Genomic DNA, 20,624 nt, shown 5'->3' with positions numbered 1-20,624 from the left:
GCCTTACCCCTCTACTGTTTAGTGGCCCTAGTGAGCGCAGGGCCAGGGTTGGAATCTAAGCCCCTGTCTGGGGCCTCTGTTCTCTCTCTACCTACTTTAGACCATTACTACCGAAGGCTGAGTCAAAGGTGGGCCGTTGAGGCCGAGTTTATTGAGCCATTAGCCTGTTGTGTGCATTGGGATAACAGTCAAGCCTGTCCCTCCTGCCTCCGTGGTCCTTTCTGTTCCTGCAGCCTTGATTGTAGAGGTGGACATGTCTGCTCCGTGGGAAGTAGTCTTCCATTTCCTAAGAGAGCCTCAGGAACTACCCCAGACCATGTCTGGGAAACTGGTGGGGACAGGAAGGACAGTGGGCTGGCATTGTTTCTTGGGGCAGGGGTAGGGGGCAGAGTGCTGATCAGTCACCCTGCCTGGGGCCCAGGAATGGCTGTGGGTGGTGGGCAGGCTGGCTCAGCTCTGGGCTTCCTAGGCTGTTCAGGGCAGGCCCCTGGGTTTCCTGTAGACTCCTCACCCACGTCAGAAAGTTCAATGAGGAGGCAACATGTCTCCTCCAACTGGATGGTCCCAGTTAAAGGACCAAGTGCCAATAGCGACTAAAGGAATTCACGGACTCAGACAGTCTCATGCCTGAGGGTTTCTTTTTTCTGGAGGGCCTGGCAGGGCTCTTCTACCTTCCTGGATGTATCTATGGGAAACATGTCATGGGAGGGGTGCAGGCCATACAGGGAGGGAACAAGCCTCTGCCCAGAGGCTGCAGAGGGAGGAATGCTGACAGGGAGTCTGTGCAGGGAGGGTGAGGAAGGGGATGGCTCACTCCAGAACCGCCAGCACCTGCCCAGGCCAGCAGTGGGCAGAGGGCAGGGCTAGCAAAGCCTCGGGTAGCCTCAGGCCTGGAAGTGTGGGGAGGAAGGCACGGTGGTGGAAGGAGGTGTGGGAGCCGGGGATGCACTTGTCCACTGTCGCTGAAGGCCTGTCACTTGTCCATGTGCTGCAGCAGCAGGCCTACGGCCTCTGCGAGGTTGTCCACGTACCCATCTGCCTTCACTTCTGGATGATGCTCGTCACCAGGCCTGGAGGACAGGGCCATAGGTTAGTCTTGGAGGATAGCAGTCCATTTTTGCTGTTACTGTATACTAGAGCCCAGGTAACATTATAAAGAAAAGACATTTATGTAGTTCCAATTTTAGAGACTGGAAATCCTACATTAGGCCCTTGCTTCAGCCTTGTGGAGAGCATAAGGTCAATGTGTAATACATGGGAGTGATTCAGGGGTCAGCTTAAGCTCTAAGAACTCACTCCTTAACCACTGAGCCATCTCTCCAGCAGGTTGCGGTGGCGCACGCATGTGATCCCAGCACTCAGGGAGGCAAAGGCCCTCATCCCAGGAGCCATGCGCAGCCTTGCCAGAACTGAGCCAGAGTCTTGTCATGGCCACCAGAAAGCCCCTTCCCATGGCCCCCAGGCTTCATGTTATCACACTAAGTAGTCAACTACGGTATGGCTGGAGGAGGGCTAGCCTCTGCAACCCTCCCAGTGCTGAGGGACATGCTGCTGGGATTACTCCAGGCTTGACTCACACTTCCTGGGAACTCTATCTACCTGCAGTATTATTGCCCCCTCAAGACTTCACCCAGTCTGAAGTATGTGATTCTGCTGCCTGGCAACAGCTAAAATCCATGCTGTCCTTTTCTGAGATTGGAGTCTCACAACCATAGACTATCTGGGCTGGAGGTTACCTCCTGGAGGGAAGAGGCCTCCCTGCAGCTGCTAAGGACAAAAGGGATGAGGGGAGCGTCTCCCCACTGGGAAGGGTGACAGGAATAGCTTGGCTCCACACTCACGGGTGAGGCCTGTGCTGGGAGGATAGGAAACAGCCAGGGCATGAGGGCATGATGGGTAGCCAGAAGCAGCCTAAGCCCAGCTTCTACCATTATCCTGGGGATGTTCACAGTCACAGCCCTGGTCCTCAGGTCCTGGCTGGAAGTGGGGCAGAAGCAGCTTTGCCAGGTGTCCCGCTCACCCGGGTACTTACTATTTGGAGTCTAGGGCTTGTGGGCCTACTTGGAGGAGGTGCTCCTTCCAAACACCGCCCTCTCCCTGCAAAGCAGTCTGTGGTGGGTCCCACAAAACCTCCAGGATCAGGTCAGCCTCCACCAGAATCGCTGCCCTCCTGCCCTCTGGTGGGTCCCTCACCAGGGCAAAAGAGTATTTTCTGCCAAACTAGTTCCTCCAAGCTTGAACCTGCCCCTCCATCCCCTTCCCGCTCTCCTACAGCCATGGATGTTCACCCCAAATGCTCACCTGCTCTGACCCCACCCCCTGTATATACTGCTAACTGTTCCAAACGCCCACTGCCTAGATCCTCAGCAGAGCTGAGTTTCATCCTGCCTAGATGCCTCCACAGCACAGCCACCAGCTTCAGACATTCCCCACTTAGAGGCCATTGTCCATGCTAAGCTTTAGAATCCTTCCTTCCTTCCTTCCCTCCCTCCCTCGTTCTCCCTTGGTAGCCCAGGCTGCCTTCAAACTTACAGCAGTCCTCCTGCATTGGTTGTTAACCACTATGCCTTTCTTTACAATGCTCTTGAAATTTGCTCCATGAGCACCCTGCGCCCTACAAGAAAGACTCCACTCCCTGGTCCCTATCTCCGACTCTGCACTGCCCATAGAGTGGGGTGCTCTTTGAACATACGGACACTGTCCTGCTGCAGCGGGACAACACCTTGCTTCTCCCCCTTGCCAATGACGGTGCTGTGTATGCTCCCTAGAAGACGGGGCCAAGTTTCTGGCCCTCTGTGTCCCCAGAGCAGGGTTGGCCCTCAGCAGCACCCAGGAAGTGTCACCCAGTGAATGAACAAAAGGCTTGGGGGGAGGGCAGGGTGCTGGCTGTCATTAGCTATTCCTCCCCCACATGCCCTGGGAGCCCAGTGCAGGGAACGACTGAGTAAGGGCAGAAACAAGGCGGTTCTGTGCACACAGCCCACGGGCCAGCTTCACAGGGATGGGCTTTGTACCCCGAGAAAGAAAATGGCACAGGGATCCAAGCAAAGAAGTCCAGAAAGGACCGCCTCCTGCCACCTCCACCTCCAGGGCACAGATGACAGAAGCCCATGGAGGACCTCCTTGGGGCAGCACTGCCAGGGGGCTCCCTCCTGCCTTTTCCCAATCACCCCTGTTCCCAAGGGCAGGGGATGACAGGGTTCTCACAGGCATTCTTGTCCATTGTTTTGAATCATTTGGGCTGGCTGCCCCTGGTGGCTAGAGCCAGCTCCTGGGGCTTGCCCAGGGAAAGAACATTCAGTCAACTGGGAACTGGCATGGGGGTAGTGATGCCAGCTTTAGGCCACTCTTACACAGCTGGAGGACAGAGGGTACTGCCTCAGGGGCCAGATGCAAAGGGCATTTTTACATGAGTGTGGGTGTGATGGGACTCTGAGCCAACCGGGAGCCTGGAAACCAGAGCATGGCTCCTGCAAAGACCAGGAGGACGGGGCTGGGGAGACGGGCCTCATCTGCTCTATAAAGCCAAGCTGTTATGGAAGCCTACAGGGGACACCTCTCCACTGGGCATGTATTTAAACCAAAGGCTTCCTGCTGTCTACCTGCTGGCTCAGAACATACATGCTCAAGACACAGTTTCCTGGGTTCCAGAGGAGCAAGCAAGAGGCCAGGTTATCTTATGTCCAGCCAGTAGCCATGCCCTGGGCTGGGCTGGGCTGGGCTGGGCTGGGCCGCTGGCAGGTGCCTGCAGGTCAGTGATTTCCCAGTAAAGTAGCTGGGTGGCTGGCATTGGACACACTTCCCAGGCAGATGGTCCTATCCCTGATTTCTGTTATAACGCTACACCTAGGCTATGGAGGTGGATGGGGAAAGAGTGTGCCTGGAACTGGGGGTTCCCAGCCCTGTGCCTCAGAGAAAACACTGGCTCATATGACTATGAAGATATTTCGGTAGATATCCTTCCCGTGGAGTCCATGTCCTTGTTCAGCCAAGGCCTCGCTGGTATCTACTGTATTTAAGGCCTGGTGGCTCAGAGACATGCAAAGCGATTTATTCCTGTCACAGCCCTTGGAGGGCTGGGCCTGCCTGGTGCCCTTAGTTCATGGTACCTAGAACCTCGGGTGCCTGCACTCACTCTTGGACCCCTCAGCCTGAAGTCTGTATCTTCATCTGTGTCCCCATCTGATACCAGCTGAAACCACCATGGACAAGGCTTCATGGAGAGTCTTCATTGGCCTGGAGCAGTCTGAAGGTTGGGCACAAGTCCAGGATCAAGGCCATCACCCAGCTTCAAGCTTCAACAAGAGGGGCTGGCTAATGGCATGCCTGAAAGAATCCTCATGTGGCCCCGGCTGAGGTGTTTCAGTCGCTGTTCTACTGCTGTAGGGAGACTAAGCAGCGTAGAAAAGAAGCATTTAACTGGGGGCTTCCTTATAGCTTCAGAAGGTTAACTGGTCTATGGTCATCACGGCAGGAAGTATGGCTTAGGCGTGCAGGCATGGAGCTGAAGAGATGCTGAGGGCTTCCATATTATCAGCAAGATGGGGAGAGAGGGAGAGAGAGAGACTGGGCCTGGAGTGGGCTTCTAAAACCTCAAACCCGACCCCAGGGACACACCTCCTCCTACCAGGCCACACTTCTTAATCCTTCCTAAACAGTCCACTAACTGGGAACCAAACATTCCAGTACATGAACCTATGGGGTCATTCTCATTAAACCACTATATTAAGCCTGTGGCTCCCTGTCCACTAGAGGGAATGGAGACCTCTTCTGTGGCTGGCACCTCCCTTGCAGTCAAGAGTTCTAATCAGCACAGGTGACCCCAAAGTTCCACATCTTGGCAGCCCAACAGAGCAAGAATGTGCGCAGGGTCTGGTCCAGTGTCCTGCCCAGTGCTCTGCCATTTTGGCTCTGCAGTGGGAGCACCCCTTCCCCAGATATCCCAGCAGAAGTGCAGTGCAGCTGAAAATGCTGTGCGCTTTGAGGGCCAACCAACCCAAACCCTAAGCCCTGCAGTTCTCCATGGAGGCACGTGGGCTGAGGAGGAGGGCAGAGGCCCTCTGTGCAGTGGTGAGGAGCCCTGTATCCCAACACTATCCAGATGAGCTCCAATACGGCTCTGCCCCAGCTCCCATCCCCCTCCCAGGGCTCCAGATGGCTGTTCCCACTCTTACTCCACCTCCACCAAGGGCAAAAACCTGTCAGCATGTCAGCAGAGCTAAGAGCTGGGTGGGGACCCCTGCCCCCAACTGAGACACACCCTCCCTGCATGTGTGTAGCATATGTTGGAGGCTGGGCACGCAGCCCAGAGGCAGAGGCAGAAGGGGGCATGTTGTCTGTTCTAGCCCCATGGCTCCCTGAGGTCCCTGGTGCTCTCAGCTCCATCTACAGCTGAAGACCTATGGTGGGTCAGGCTCACCTAACAACTCCCTGAGCCAAGCAGCGCCCTAAGGACCTGGAGCCTATCCCAAGCTGATCTGTCTTCCAACTGGGAGAGATCAGGGGTCTCCCCTAGCAGGGGGTGGTGCTTGTCAGGCCAGTTTCAAGGGCACTGAGCCTGCTGGGTAAACTGAGGCAGGGAAAGGAGTTATCAGAGGTCTCACATATTTTCAAGAGCCACAGACTCAGGCTAGGGGCTGTGGCTGCTTGTTGGGCATGTGACATCCTGGTCTCCCGCCTGCCCCACTGGGCCCTTGGACTTCTGAGTGATTTCTGAGCCCGTAGGTAGACAGCAGGACGCTGTGTCTGGTGGAAGGGTGTCTCCTATGACTTCAGAGCAGCTCTGACTTATAGCCAGAGAAGGCAGGCCTTCCAGCCCCACTCTCTTGGCTTTTGTTGTTGGGAGGCAAGCCTGTTGGTATCCCAGACCCTTCCCCCCCCATATCCCAGAAGCAGAGATACCCTTTGCTTCATTACCTCTGACCCAGTGAGGTGACACTCTTGGCCCTGAGTTCAGAGCGGAAGATTATCAACAAGTATGTGAGCCGCACTCTAGAGTCACAAGGTCCTCTACCTGTGTGGGTACAAACTTTGCAGAACATCCCCATGAGCTCTGCCCTGTACTTTGTACAACTGTGGCCTGAATCTCCAGAGACAAGGAACAGTGGTCAGAGGGTGGGGACAGCCCAGAGCCCCAGGGGTAATGGCTGGGTGGGTTTACAACATTTCAACCTCATCTAGATGCAGGCTCCTCTGAATGACTCCTCTGAGAGTTGCTATTGAGCTTGGTGACCTCTGGCCACACCCTGATGTCTGTGGCAGGCAGGGTCACCCCTCCCCTCCATCCCCCTCAGGACCAAATCTCAGCTGAAATAAAAAGCGTTTATAGTTTTGACAGAGGTAAAAATAAAGAGTCCATAGCTCATGAAGCTGTCACGATGGGAAGCTGGGGGCCTCTGGGAAGGGCCACCGAGAGCAGCTTAGAGACATCAGGACCAGAACCAGGTCTGAGCAAGGTCGTATCCAGCAGGCAGCTGGCAGTGAAAGCCAGGCAGGGATTTCGAAATGGACACTGTTGCCTATTGCCCAGGATCACCCTGTGGCCTGGCTTATGCACGACTTAGTTCAACTGATGACACCTATCCACCAGAACCAAGCCCATGGATCCATCGGAACCCATCCACACTGTGGCCAGCTTCCTGTGAGGTTCCCACACACCACAGATGGCAGCACGGTGAGTGTGGGCAGAGCAGGGACCAGCTGTCAGTGTGATGTTGGTCTCCTAGGAGTCTTCTCTGAAGTCCTGGGCCATGGCCGGCGTATGGAGCAGGTATCCTTCATTTATACATCTACTGAGGATCCTTGGACTTTCTGGTTGGGATCTACAGAGCCCTTCAAAACTAAAAGCCAGCCAGGTGTGGTGGCCCGCACCTCTAATCCCAGAAGATCTCTTTGCGTTTGAGGTTAGCTTGATCTACACACCAAGTTCCAGGTCAGCCAAGGCTGCATGATGAGACCTTGTCTCAAAAACCCAAAACAAACAAAAAGTGAAACCAGAAGCTACCACCTGGCTTCTTGAGCAGTTTAGGGGACCAGGTAGTGGGCTGACACTGTAAGCAGCCATGCAAGGGGATAGGGCAAGTGGCTCCTGTCCCACCTCCATCTGTCTTCACTGCTCACTTTTTGTTTTGTTTTTTCAAGACAGGGTTTCTCTGTATAGCCCTGGCTGTCCTGGAACGCTCTCTCTCTCTCTCTCTCTCTCTCTCTCTCTCTCTCTCTCTCTCTCTCTCTCTCTCTCTGTAGAGCACGCTGGCCTTGAACTCACAGAGATCTGCCCGACTCTGCCTCCAGAGTGCTGGGATTAAAGGTGTGTGCCACCGCTGCCTGGCTCTACTGCTATTCTTAATGCTCAGATGTATTTTTAGTCTACGCCTGTAAAAATTCCGCTAAGACGCAATCCCCAAGAAACATATCCATCAGGCAGCTTTCCTGGACACCTTCCTACTCCCAGTCCTGGCCTCCTTCCCTAGGTACCTACTCTACGCACCATGGTACCCAAACTGAGCGTCTTCCACTCTTCTACAGCTGCGCGGTATCAGTCATGGCCCTACCCTGCATCAGTCCTTTACCAGCACAGGAGTTCCTGGAAGGCCGGCTTTGACATCCATGTGACCTTGGACACTCGGAGCCTCCTTTCTCTGTCTCCAAAACTGAGCCAAGAAGAGCCCCTCCAGATGGTAGGTAGGTAGGTCCTAGGGCCCACATATTTCAGAAGCAAGCATTTTCCCCAAGAGGCTCGCAACAGAACCATGAAGCCGTATGCTCATCACACCAGGGGTTAAGAGCCACAAGGCTACAATGAAGTTTCTGAGCAAGCCCCTACCAGCAGACTCAGGCCCTGCAAAGACTTGTGTAGCCGTGCTGGGGGAGAGGTAACAAGGAACTTTGGATTCCTTTAAGACAGAAAGGGTAGGAACCAATCCCTCTTGAGTCCCCAAGCCAAGGAGAAGCACTGTTCACAAAGTCATCTGTGAAAGTGAGTGCCCTGTAAAGGCTGCCTGGGCCTCTGGGGACCTAGTAGGAGGACTTGCCCCGCTCAGCTCCTCTGTCTTCACAGCAATTAGGGAAGGAGACGTTACCACTGCCATCTTACAGCTGACAAACCAAGGTTCAGAAAGGGCAAGTGGCTTGCCCAGCTTTACAGAGGCTGGTGTTGAGAGGTTGTTTTGGAAGCATGAGTAGTCTGGTCTAGATCCCTTGGGGACCCAGAGCTGAGCTGTCAGGTGATGAACAATGGTCACCTAAAGGCTGGCAAAGGCAGGCCTGTTGGGGGCTGGCAGCTGGCCTGGGATACAGGAGCCCCTGACAGCTGTTTGTGTTTTCATAAAAACGTGGTAAGCACCTGGTATGTGTGTTTGGATTTAAACATGTTGGTCCCTCCCCTTGCTCCGTGTTAACAGCTGAGTCCCTGAGAGATGTGTACCTGCCACACCCAGGGCACAGGGCCAGGTGTCCACCCACTTAGGGCCTCTCAGAAAAGCCACTCTGCCCTCTCCTCCTCGAGTCAGTTTTCCTGAAGCTTCACCCTTAAGCTCTGAGTCTTCAGGGGGTGCCAGAAGAACAAAGGCATGTAAACAGGGTACCCTTGCTGGTCTTGTAGCTGGCTAGCATCACTGAATCCTGCCCCTTGAGGACCTGGTACTATCTTCCTTAGGCAGAGCCCAGTGACTGAGCCAGGGATCCTGTTAGTAGGCAGAAGGCAGTTACCAGGGGCTTGGCACCCTGGGAGGGGGCACTGATACTCCTGAAAACAAAACAACTTGCCCAGAATACCAGAGGGTAGGGTGGTACTCACACCCAGAACTCTGTCCTGATCTCTCTGTTCCCAGTCAGTGAGTGTGCCGTGCCCCTCCTCCCCATGATGCCCACCGCTGGTGAGCATGCTGCTCCCTGGACGTGACTGGAGCTTAGAAACCTGCTTCCTGACCAGTGGCTCTCCAGGGACTCCTGCTGGAGCAGCCTCTGCCTCCAGCACACCTGCTCCACTGAGAAGCATTAAACTGGGAATCCAGATGGCCAGGACATCTGAGGGGGAACGCAGGCCACAGGAGCCACTAGGTGATACAGGCAACAGCATGTTTGGCAAAGCCTGGGCCGACCCCCACCCTGAGCAAGCTCCCCTCTGAAGTACATCAGCGCAGGAATAACTAAACAATGCCTATAAGTGCAGGCTGAGCCAGCATTGAATAGCAGGACAGAGGAAGGACTGCCTGTGCCTACCTAGGGGTAGAAGGGCTCACCTTCTCTCACTTCAGATACACGAGTATCTCTGCTAAAGAGACAGTTGGCTTGAGTATTCGAATCCATGGAAGGAACATTGTTCTTCTACCTTGGGCCTGCATATCTTTGCTAAGGGTTAATTCTAAAGCAACACGGAATTTGGTTTGTGGAAAGGCTTGCTGAATTAAAGGACAAAAACACTAAGGAATTACAGGGATGTTTAGAACATCTGTGCACTGCCTTCTACAGGAAGGTGCTCGCCTGCAGTAAGTCTAGTATGGTGTATCTGCTAGGCAGAACACAGCACAGCTTTGAAGAGGGATCCCAGCAGGCGAGAGTTAAAATATGACAGGACAAGGGTTACAGAGACTGGAAAATTAATAAGCTGTCCAGTGAGGCCACTGTGAAGACACACTTAAGCTCCTTGGAAGTGGCAGTCTTGGGAAAGCACATGATGAGAACAGTGGTTCCACATTGCCACTGCTCACAGAAACAGGAACAGGCTGTAAGAGTGATGGTGACGATGGTAGTGGTGATGGTGACGATGGTGGTGGTGGTTATTGTTGTTGTTATTATTATTATTTGAGACAGGGCCTTGGCCTAGAATTCACTATGTACACCAGGCTTGGTTTCAAACTCACAGAGATCTTGCCTGCCTCTGCCTCCTGGGTGCTGGGATTAAAGGAATGTTACCATGCCTAATAAAATTATTCTTTACCTCAACCAAGGCCAGGGCAGTCCCTTCTGAACCTGTGGCTTGACAACTGTGGGAGGAACAAGACTGGCTAGTGCTGGCCCTGAGGGCAAATACTTTCCTGGCTCATAGCAGATGCCATGTGCTCTGCAGACCATATCCAGTTACAGACAGGGTCAGCCCAGGTAACTCTGGGGTGAGGCTGTGCTATCACACACACCAGCCACTGGCTCCAGCAGCTGTCACAAGGGCCCAAGCCACCACCCTCTGGATAGAGTCCAAGGGAGGAAGCATGCTCAGCCTCGTGGCAGCTCATCATAGTACCTCTAGGAGAACTCAAGTCACACACCAAAGAGAAGCAGGGTAAAACACTTTAGAGGCTTCAGGTCAGGGAGCAAGCACAGAGGACACAGGTCCCAGCATACCCTGATACTGGAAATAACCAGACAGAAAACCTATCAAGCCCCCAAACCTGGCAGGGTCTCAAGCCCCCTAGATTCTATGTGAGGAAACTGAAGCCAAGAAAGGCTTCCTAGGGAGACTGTGTCTGAGAGATCAGAGCTAGGCCTTGGGCACATGAATCTCGTTGCCATCCCTAGATGGGGGCCTGAATAGGAAGGGGGCCCTCTACCCCTTCCCTAGCCACTCTCCTCTATGTACTGGAGGCTGGGCAGGGAGGTGCATTTCATTACTCTGTACAGATGAGGAAACTGAGGCAACCCCAGGGGGAGCAGGCAGGAGGCCATCCTACCTATATTTATTTAACACCTCCTGCACCGGGCTTCCTGAAAAGCTAACTAAATCACCTCCTTAATCACAGGCCAGAAAGGCCAGCTTGTAAATCAGCAGAGCAGTATGGCCAGGGGCCATTCAGCTCAGGCTGGGAAGCCAGCCCGCCTGAGGTGGTATGCCCCACACTGGGCCAATTGTGTCCATGGGGGACCCTGTCCAAGCTGCCTGGGCTCCTGGATGGCTGCCTGGATGGCTCCTGGACAGAATCTTGTTTTCTCCAGTTTTCATCCCTGACCAGGAGGCTGAGCTCCTCCAAAGAGCATTTACTCAATGGAAATTTGACCCTCAGAGTCCTGCCTACCTGCCCACTGTGCCTAGGAAGCCAAAGGCCAGCCCAAAGGGACCTGCACTGGAAACGCCCATTGCCTGCTACATGCAGTGAGTGGACGGCAGCAGCACGACTCAGCAACCCTGCTGAGGGTGCCAGGGAAATGGAAGGTTGCAAAAGGGTTTGATGCAAAAGGGTTGCAAAAGGCTTGAGATTCAAGGTTGAGGTTGTTCCTGAGTTTAGAAGGTCCTAGTGACTGGCTTCCTCTTACTGTGCCCCACCTCCAACCCCACAGATCCCCTTCATGGGTCTCACAAGGAAAGCCCCTCTCTAACCTTCAGTTTGGTGTATGCTGAGATCTGAGGATGTGCAGGGCTCCCTGGGGTCTGGGTGACAAGGGGAACGGGATACCTTCTTTAGGCTCTGAGGGGGGTGTCATTGGTTAGGGGCCCCAGGTGCACCTCCCATTCTAGCTCTTCCTGGGTGAGGAATGGTCACACCACCTTTCAGCGACTCTGGGCCTGTTCTGTGTCAGGCCTCTGGGGCTTTCTGCTGTGGGTTAACATCCCACGGGGCTACTTTCCACTACCTGCCCACTTGACTTCTTGACTCATTTCATTTGCTTATTCTCCCATATAAATGTGTTTGTCTCTGGTGTAGTCACCAGCAGGAAGGAGCAGGGAAGGGAAGGGTGCACCCGCTGTTAACTTAAATCACCCCTCAACAAAGTGCCCTGGCAGGAGTCTACTTCCAGGAACTCTTGGGAAGGCTGTGTCAGCCCAAGATCAGAGGGGAGAAGAAAAAGCTGGTTTACGGGTTTGGTGGAACCCACACAGGGTTCAGACCAAAATTCATGCCTGTATCAAAGTGGGAGGCGGCTGAATGGAGGGTTAAGAGGGAAGCTCACTGGCTCCTGGACAGGTAGAAGGGTGGACCCAATTCCAGAGATAACACCTAAAGAAACCAGTATTACCTGGGCGGTGGTGGTGCACACCTTTAATCCCAGCAGAGGCAGAGGCAGGTGGATTTCTGAGTCTCAGGCCAGCCTGGTCCAGTGAGAAACCCTGTCTCAAACCAAAACAGCAAAAGCCAGTGTTGTAAACTAGCCAACTACCTGCTGCTAGAGAGGTCACAGAGCCCAGAGAAGAACCTACTACCGCCATTTTCGTAAAGCAGTATACTTTCTAACTTTACTCTGAGTGTGCACCCTTATGCCCACAGGTCAAGGTCAAGCTCAGCCCTCATCAAAGACGCTTCTTTCTGCAGGAGACAACTGCAGAGAGCCGCAACTGGTCAAAAGGCAGAGAATCAGTGACCATTGGCGGCCCAGGATCAACTGATACATCTGCAATGCAATCCCTCTACCTCAGACTGAGAATATCCAGAGGACGGGGGTGGGAAGCCTGTAAGGGCCCAAGGACCAGAATGTCTACTGCCAGACAGTGTCTTCTAGACAGGACAGGAAAGCTGTGCTCACGAAGTCTCAACGATATATTTACCCGCTTAATGACAAATGGAGTTGACATGCCAACATGGGTGGGGAAAGTTTCACACGTTTCACTCCCCCCATCCCAAGTGGTCAGCCCTAAACACACAGCAACATTAAGTGTCTCAGTAGGCTATGAGGGTGAGTGTGTGCATGTGTGTGCGTGTGAATGTGTGTGTAACAGTAATTCTAGAAAAAGAAGTCGTTAATTTGAAAAGGAAAAAGGAACATGAGAGGAACTGGAGGAGGGAAAGGGGTGGAAATGATGTAAATATAGTATTCATGCATAAAATTTCCCCCCCAAAAAAATTTAAATAAAAAAAGTGGAAGACTGGAGCGAAGGGTCAAAATTAAGAGTACTTGCTGTGTAAGCGCCTGAGTCTGAATCCCCAGGACCCATGTAAAAATGGCCACACCCTATTGTCGGAGGGTGGAGACAGGCAGATCCTAGTCCAGTCAGCCAAAACAGCAAGTTTTGGGCTCATCGAGAGACCCAGTCTCAATGGAATGAGGCGGAAAGCGATGGAGGAAGGCACTCAGGGTCCTCCTCTGGCCTGTGCATGCCCATTCACACACACACACACACACACACACACACACACACACACACACACACACGAAAAGAAGGAAGAAAGGGAGGGAGAGAAACTAAGAGAACAAGTCAATCCTGGAGCAGGCAGAGGCAGGAACCAGAAAGGTGCCTGCTCAGCGCCAGCTGCTTCTGTGAGGCCTTCCCCTGTCTGGATCCCACAGTCTGTACAGCAGACACCTTCCGGCGCTGCCGACAGCCTGGAGCTTCCAGAAGAGTCCCAGGGCAGCACAGGTGGAAGGGATTGCTGGAGCAGGAGCTGACCCTCTGGGTCTCCTGACCCTGTCGAGTGGTTACTAGAGTCCCCTCCAGCCCCAGCCATACCTGTGAACGAGCCCAGCTCTACAGCACCTGCCAGGACACCTCAGCGCACACCGGGCTGGGCACTGTCTTTTCTATTATTCTCAGGAAACACTAAGATGCATCGGCTGGGGCCCCCCACTGAGTGTCATGCATGCCAACACTTCAACTCTCTCTTGTACCCCAACTGCCCATATTGACACATCTGGACCCCACAAGTAGCAATTAGGTACCCTCTATTCTGCAAACTCCTCCCCCAGCACTTGGAAGGACTACTCTGGCTCTGTCTGGGCTCGCCCGCCACCCAGAGATGTGGAAACAGGAATTTCCTGGGTTTGGCGATGGTGGAAAAATCTCAGGAAAAAAAAAAAGGCAAAACAAATAAACAAACAACCCCCCATGATCTCAGGCCTTTTCTATCTAGGGCAAGGAGCCTACTTCCTACATGGAGGCCAGAGGCTGTTTACTGAGAGCCAGGCCCCTGCCTTGCCTTGCTGATCCCAGCGAGTGCTGGGAACGCATCCTGCCCCTCTAGTAGCTGACTGTGTATCTGCTCTTTGCCTTACCAGAAAAAGAGGCATGTTCTGGAGGGCCATACCTTCTCCATACCTGAAGGGACAGTGCTGGGCATGGTGCCGCCTCGCTTCTTTTCATGTGTCCAGCCTACTGTGGGGCTAGGGGACAGAAGAATGCCTGGTCTCCTGAAGCTACTGCCTTAGAGACATACATTTAGTTCCTGCATAGGGCCAGATAGTGTATGTGTGTGTTGGGCTGGGGGGAGCTATGGATATTTCAAGCAAGGAAACCAAGCCCCCTAATGAGGCTGCAGAGTGGCTGTCTCTGGGCAGGCTGGGGACACTCACCATTACCAACCCCAGGATAAGACCTTTGACTAGGAATTCTGGGTTGGTCATATTGTTGTGCTATGGTTCCTCTTGACCATGCACTTCCTATACCCATCTCAAAAAGACATATGGCCACATCCAGAAGGCAGCATGGCATTATCCCCAAACCACCAGACAGCGTGGGCACATACATCCACAGAGGTGTCAGTAACAGGGCTAGGCTCCTACAACATCACAGGCAGTAAAGACATCCAGCTGCATGTGGCACAGCCCACAAGAGAGGTCCTGGGGCTCTCCTGTGGATGTGAGGGGTGGTGTCCTCCAGAGGCTGCAGGCAAAGTCAGTATTTGTTCTGCACCCCAACTTCCTGCTGATGGTGGATGTGGAAAAATAGAAGGAGGGAGCGAGGATGAAATGGGTTGAGGGAGACAGAGAGGGGGAGGAAGACAGTAGGAGTGTAAATGAATTAATGCTGTTAACATTACGCTTTGGAAAGAATGACAGATTCAAAACCCTCAAAGCCAGTCAATCGCACGTCTATTTTTCCAAGCAGGGGAAGGGGGGTGGTACAGAAAACGTTCCTGAAAGGACTTGGCCTTGAAGTATAAAGTCAAACAACTGGAATTGGCAGGCAGACGGCTCTGGATTCCACCAGGCTGGAGAACTGTGGCCCAGTGGCAGGTCAGGCTGAGGCACAATGTGGCTATTCACAGCTCAGCTGGGCAGGGGCCTTCCAGTCTGAGAGGCCATGGCACCAGGGACCCCAGAGGTCTGACCCAGAGCCAACTGTAGCTGTGTGGCTATGAGTGTCCCCCAGAGGCAGAGAGGCCCATGGGACAGGCTGAGGGCAGGCAGGACAGAGTCACTAACAAACACATCAAGGAAACACCTGAGGACAGGGATTTAGGCTATCAATCATGGCCGTTGAGCTGGATGGGGCTCCAGTGCCATGACCTTCCTAAGCCTGCATGGCTGCTCCCTGGTCTCCCTTGTGAACACAGCCCTACCTTCCCCTGTGGACCTACCGTGGGCTTCCTGTGGTCACAGCCATGTCACCTTGTCAAAGTCAAGTTTGCCTTTATGCTGAGAGGTGGCTAGACTTCCAGACCACAGCCACAGCTTCTGTGCACTGATGAATAGACAAGAAGCTGGCACTTGGGGTGCATGCTGGAACAGGGATAGAGGTCCAATATGTTATGTAGTAAATGACCTCCACTAACAGGCGCCATCTTTAATCTCTGAGCTGATAGATACAGATGAGTCCATGAGCTTCTGCATAGCGTGTCTGTCTCAAGACTGCCTCGTGGTGGCGGGAACAGGGTTTTGTGAGAGCCCAAAGCTGTTTAGAACACTGGTTCTTGGGGAGACAAGCCTGTTCTCTCATTGGTTCAGAGAGGGCACTGTGGGATCACTGCAGAGACCTCATCAGTTGTTCTGCTGGGGAAAAGCACAATTTATGTTCAGTCTGTGCTTATAAATAACTGATCCAGCTGGTCAAGGGAATGACGTCTACGTTTCCCTACTCTCTGCTCTTCCTTCCTCGGCCTAGGACACAGAGGAGCGTGACCACATCCTCAGTGGAGGATGGCCAGCCCTGCCCCTCACCCCTCACTCCACTGAGGATCAGTGAGGAAGCAGACAAAGTGACCTGAGGACAGGGCTCATTTCTCAGAAGGCAGCCTCAGGGAGCTGTAGCTGCCGCTACCCCTGCAGAGCTAGAGCCCTCAGAAACAGGCGTGTCTGTGTGAATAGTTGTAAACATATCTGTGTCAGGGCAGCACAGGGAGCTTCTCCAGAGAGGAAGATTTGTGGTCTTCAGGCCTTCATAAGACACTGCCAGGGTCCCTTCTAGGTCAGGCTGGAAGAGTGACAGCTGCCACCAATGCTCTCTGAGTGCCAACTACAGCGGGCCATGGCTAGAGCTAGGCTGCTGGTAGCTTTGCAGATACCCAGTGCTCAGGGGCAATATGAAGAGAGACCAAGAGCTAGAGGTCAGGAACACATGTCCAGTTTGAGAGAAGCTTCACCCCCAGGCCCTTGTGATCTCCCCAGGTTGGTCTTGAGACACCAGCTTCCCTCTGCAATGAAGGCGAAGGCTACACTGGAGCCTTCCTGAGAGCCCCGGAGTCCCAGGGCGTGTCCCATGGGGGCACTTCTTGTGCAACTAGGACAGTCGTGCTCTTTACTGACTGATGTATTTGAACTTGTGGCTATCCTTCTGCCTCTGTCTCCAAGCGCCAAGACGGCAGGCCTGAGCTACCTGTCATGGTCCCTGCTCTGCCCACTCCTCAACTGTCTCTGCAGCCCGTCCAGGGCTCTCTTTCTTACTCATGCTTACCCTGTGTTTTGCAGAGACAAGACACAACAATCTCCTTTCTGAGGGGCACCCGTGCCTCTGACCCCAGGGCTACAGCAGGGCAGCCAGGACCACCCTCCTGGGAATGAAATTAGCTGATGCAGCTTTTTTTGGTTGATTGGTTTTGGGTTGGAGACAGGCTGGCCTGGGAATCCTGACCTTTCCTGTTTGATCTTCCTGATTGCTGGAATTACAGACAGTGAACATTACTCCAAGTTACTATCTCTTCTGCCTCTCAACTGCCAATACTAAAGGTGTGTGCTACCACGACTCATCTCTTGTCTCCATTTCTATTTTATTTTATATTATTTTATTTTATTTTTGGTTATTTTTTGAGACTGGGTTTTTCTGTGCAGCCCCGGTTGTCCTGGAACTCTGTAGACCAGGGTAGGATCTCACAGAGATCCTTCTGCCATTGCCTCCCGAGTGCTGGGATTAAGAGTGTGTGCCACCACAGCCCAGCTGCAACTGTCTCCATTCTTGAAGCTGGTTTCACCCTCAGAAAGTCACTAGATCACAGTTTTTTCTCCTTAGAACACGTATTGAGTGGGTCACACATGGTAGTAGCAGCTAGCAAGGACCAGCTGTGCATGTCTCTCCCCAGCTGCTCATTTGGTGACAGAGTGACCTTCTCCTGCAGCTGGAAAGGGAGGCGCTAACACCTCGAGAAGTGGCAGCTTCCCTCTCCAAACCCAGAACCGGCTAACACGGTTCAGGCACAGCACCACTTTAATCTGCGAGCCCCCAACTTCTCTTAGTGGTAAAAAGACTCCACATGACAGTGACTCATACATGCTCACATGTAAATATGCCTGTGCTTACCAATGTAGAGCAAGCCAACACCCAAGACAAAGATAATAAATAGAAATAACAAAATCCAGGGAAGGCTTCTTCAACTGAGCAAGCCTTTTAAACTAATCGATTAATTTCCTTCCTTCCTTCCTTCCTTCCTTCCTTCCTCCCTCCCTCCCTTCCTCCCTCCCTCCCTTCCTTCGACAGGGTCTCATTTGGTAGCCTAAGCTACCATAGTGATCCACTATGCCCAGGTTGCAAATTATTATTATTATTATTATTATTATTGGTTTTTTAGACAGGGTTTCTCTGTGTAGCCCTGGCTGACCTGGAACTCACTCTGTAGACCAGGCTGGCCTTGAACTCAAGAGATCCGCCTGCCTCTGCCTCCCAGATGCTGGGATTAAAGGTGTGCATCACCGCAGTCTGGCTCAAACTTTTAATTTGTGAAAATTTTTGAGCCCTTAAACTATCTAACAGCAAGGCATCCAGCAGCCTGCAGGCGCACTGTGGCTTGTCTCACAAATGTCCCCACCTTCCGTGTTACACAGAAAGGAAGCAGACGGGAGTGTAGGGAGGGCAGGGGCCTGTGTCACTTGTCTGCCACACCACCTGCCCTTGCAGGACCACAGCCTTATGAGCAAGATGGCTCGGAGGGGAAAGGCCTGTCACAAGGCCTGACAGTCAGTCTGATCCCTGAGACTCACACGGCAAACGAACGGAAGCCACCCCTGCACAGTGTCCTCTGACCTCCACAGGTGCACTGTGGCACACATGGACCTCCACGGGGAAAAAAAAAAGATGTACTGAGTTATTCTGTCTCCTTTAAAAAGAAGCATGCCAAATGGAGATCCATTTATAACTGCATCAGAAATAATGAAACAGGGGCTGGAGAGATATCCTGGTAAGAGAACTTGAAACCCTACCACCCACCTTCAGAGCTCAGCGTGGCTGTGCACACCTGTGGCCTCGGTGCTGTGGGGTGGGGACAGAAGAGCCAATGGGACGTGCCAGCAGAGTTCCAGGCTCAGAGATCCCCTGTCTCAGAGGAATACGGTGGAGAGTGAGAGAGAAGGACACCTGAAGCCCTTCTCTGGCCTCTGCTCTTGCACGCACAGGCATTCGTATGCCCATCCACACATGGAAAATTTACAGATAGCAAAAGAGCAACAAGTTTAACATCAGAAGTACAGAGCTTACAATCTGAAATGCACAAACTATTAAAATAAACCAAAGAAGAAAAGTAAACAACAACAACAAAAACACATTCATGGGGGGGAACATAATACAGTAGAATTCCCCACTGTAGTCTGAATGCCCCCACATTCAAGTTTTGAAATACATCTGCCAATGTGCTGGAAAGGGTAAGGCACTCGGGGCTCTATTAGTGACTTTATAAAAAGACTAGAAGGAAGCACCCAGATTCTTCTCCCCTTCCCTTCCTCCCCTGAAAACACAGAGAGGGCCACCTAAACCTTTCTCCCCATCTCTTCCTCCCAATGTGGAAACAGGGGAGACACGATCTTGAAAGCAGAGAACAAGCCTCAGAAGACACTTGAATCTGACAGCACCCTGACTTTAGATTTCCCTGCTCCAGAACTGAGGAGATTTGTTTCTTTCTTTCAGGTGTTTTGTGACAGCAACCCAGTCCAGGACATCCCCCAATTTAAGCTACAGATTCGATACAGTCAGAGCCGAATTCACAAAAACTGACAACTTGACTCTAAAAGTCACACAGCATTGCCAAGGACCCAAACTAGATACAAAACTGGGGAAAAGAAGAAAGCAGGAAGATTCATGCTCACCAACTTCAAAGCTTACGATAAATAGTGACTGTACCGTGTTGTGCTTGCACAGGCACACGAACCCAGAGTATAGACAAACCATGGACATAAGGACACTAATTACTATTATTGTGTATGTGCGTAATGCAACATGTCCAACTCTGCTCACCATTGCATAATTTTTTAGACTTCTTTTTCTTTTCTGGTATGTCTTTAAACATATGAAAAGTGAAAAGTCTGAAATCCACCCACGTCTATGTGTTGACACACTACGGTGTCACTTTGGCCTCTTTCCTGGCTGTGCTGAAATGCTGATTTCAAGGTGTGCCAGGCCTGGAGATGAATAGGTGCTATGTGAGGCCTTCCCCTGTTGGCGCCATGCTGTGTGAATACAACTGAGGGAGACTGACTAGTGCTCAGAGCAGCCCTGCCTTTCCCTCCCAGAGGTCAACCGTCTTCCGGAGTGACTCACGTTTGCCAGAGCTGCGGCAGCACGGGCTGCTGGCAGCAGATGACACCAGGGGGCCCACGGCATACCCTTGGAAAAAAACGGTAGCGCATACGCTCCTTGGCGGGATGGGTTGGGGTAGGGAGGGTAGGACAACAGAGCTAGTCTTGCTCGTCCCTCTGCCTGCTACCTGCTGTGGAGACCCTGATGATGACAGTGAGCGTGACTACAACAGCCCTGGGGGACAGCGAGTGGAAGGAAGGACCCTCGGACACATTCGGCTAAAGTGTCCAGTATGTCCCACATGTATTACCCACAGATGCCCCTGTCCAAGTGACCCCTGTCCTGGGAGACGTCTCGGCCCACATTCCAGACCTCTGGTAGCCTGGGGGTGCTAGTGCAGGGCCCCAGTGAGTGCTGCTCAGACCCTCCCTAGTAAAAGTTCCCCCTGCAGGCAGAGCTTTCGGGTCTGTATCACCAGGCTCCTGGGATACGGGTTACAGGTCATAGGTAGTGTGGGGTAGTCTTGGGCCTGTCTTTCCTGACTGCTCTATTGCTCTGCAGTTCCCCTGGCTCCCTGGAACCTTCCCATCAGCCTGCCTAACTGTGAATCCTGGTAACCATCTAGGGCCTGTGAATGAGAAGCCGTGTGCCTCGCATGGTGCCTGGCACCTGAGTATTCCTCAACCTTGCTGAACAATGCTCTGGGCTCTGGTACCTAGCAGGTGGGGCTCACAGCACTTCAGGAGGCTCACAGGGCCTTTTCTGCTCCCCTTAGAGATGCCGCTAGAGTCAGGATGGGTAGAGGTGGTGGCCTCTGGCTGAAGCCAGGAGGGTAATAAAACCCAGACTTCTGGCTAGAAGAAGAAGAGTAACTTGGGCATGGGCTGGCCTCTTGCCTCAAGGCTTAGAGGCCAAGTTCTGAGCAGAGGCTACTCTGGTAAGCCCTCTGGACTTTCACTGGATACTGGCCATCTTCTGGCTCCTAGGATGGGTCTGCTGGACTGTGAAAAAGCAGATGGGTAAAACCTATGTGGCGCATTCCTGGAGT

The 20,624-nt window shown here is 52.8% G+C and overlaps 1 protein-coding gene across 4 annotated transcripts in view; it reads right to left on the bottom strand.

The window, feature by feature from the left end:
- Positions 1-118: 118 nt before the first annotated feature.
- Lhpp (phospholysine phosphohistidine inorganic pyrophosphate phosphatase) overlaps positions 119-20,624 on the bottom strand; it is a 101,603-nt gene continuing 81,097 nt past the window's right edge. For 3 of the 4 annotated variants that reach the window (XM_060381271.1, XM_060381272.1, XM_021636524.2), the window contains one exon: positions 119-1,070. In XM_060381271.1, the coding sequence (XP_060237254.1) occupies positions 974-1,070 (97 nt within the window). In that variant the 3' untranslated portion in view covers positions 119-973. The remainder of the gene's footprint in view (positions 1,071-20,624) is intronic. The other variant, XR_009591207.1, reaches the window with a different exon arrangement.

The sequence above is a fragment of the Meriones unguiculatus genome, chromosome 1 (genome assembly GCF_030254825.1).
Source record: "Meriones unguiculatus strain TT.TT164.6M chromosome 1, Bangor_MerUng_6.1, whole genome shotgun sequence".
NCBI lineage: Eukaryota > Metazoa > Chordata > Mammalia > Rodentia > Muridae > Meriones > Meriones unguiculatus.
This window is presented reverse-complemented; position numbering and strand designations above follow the sequence as displayed.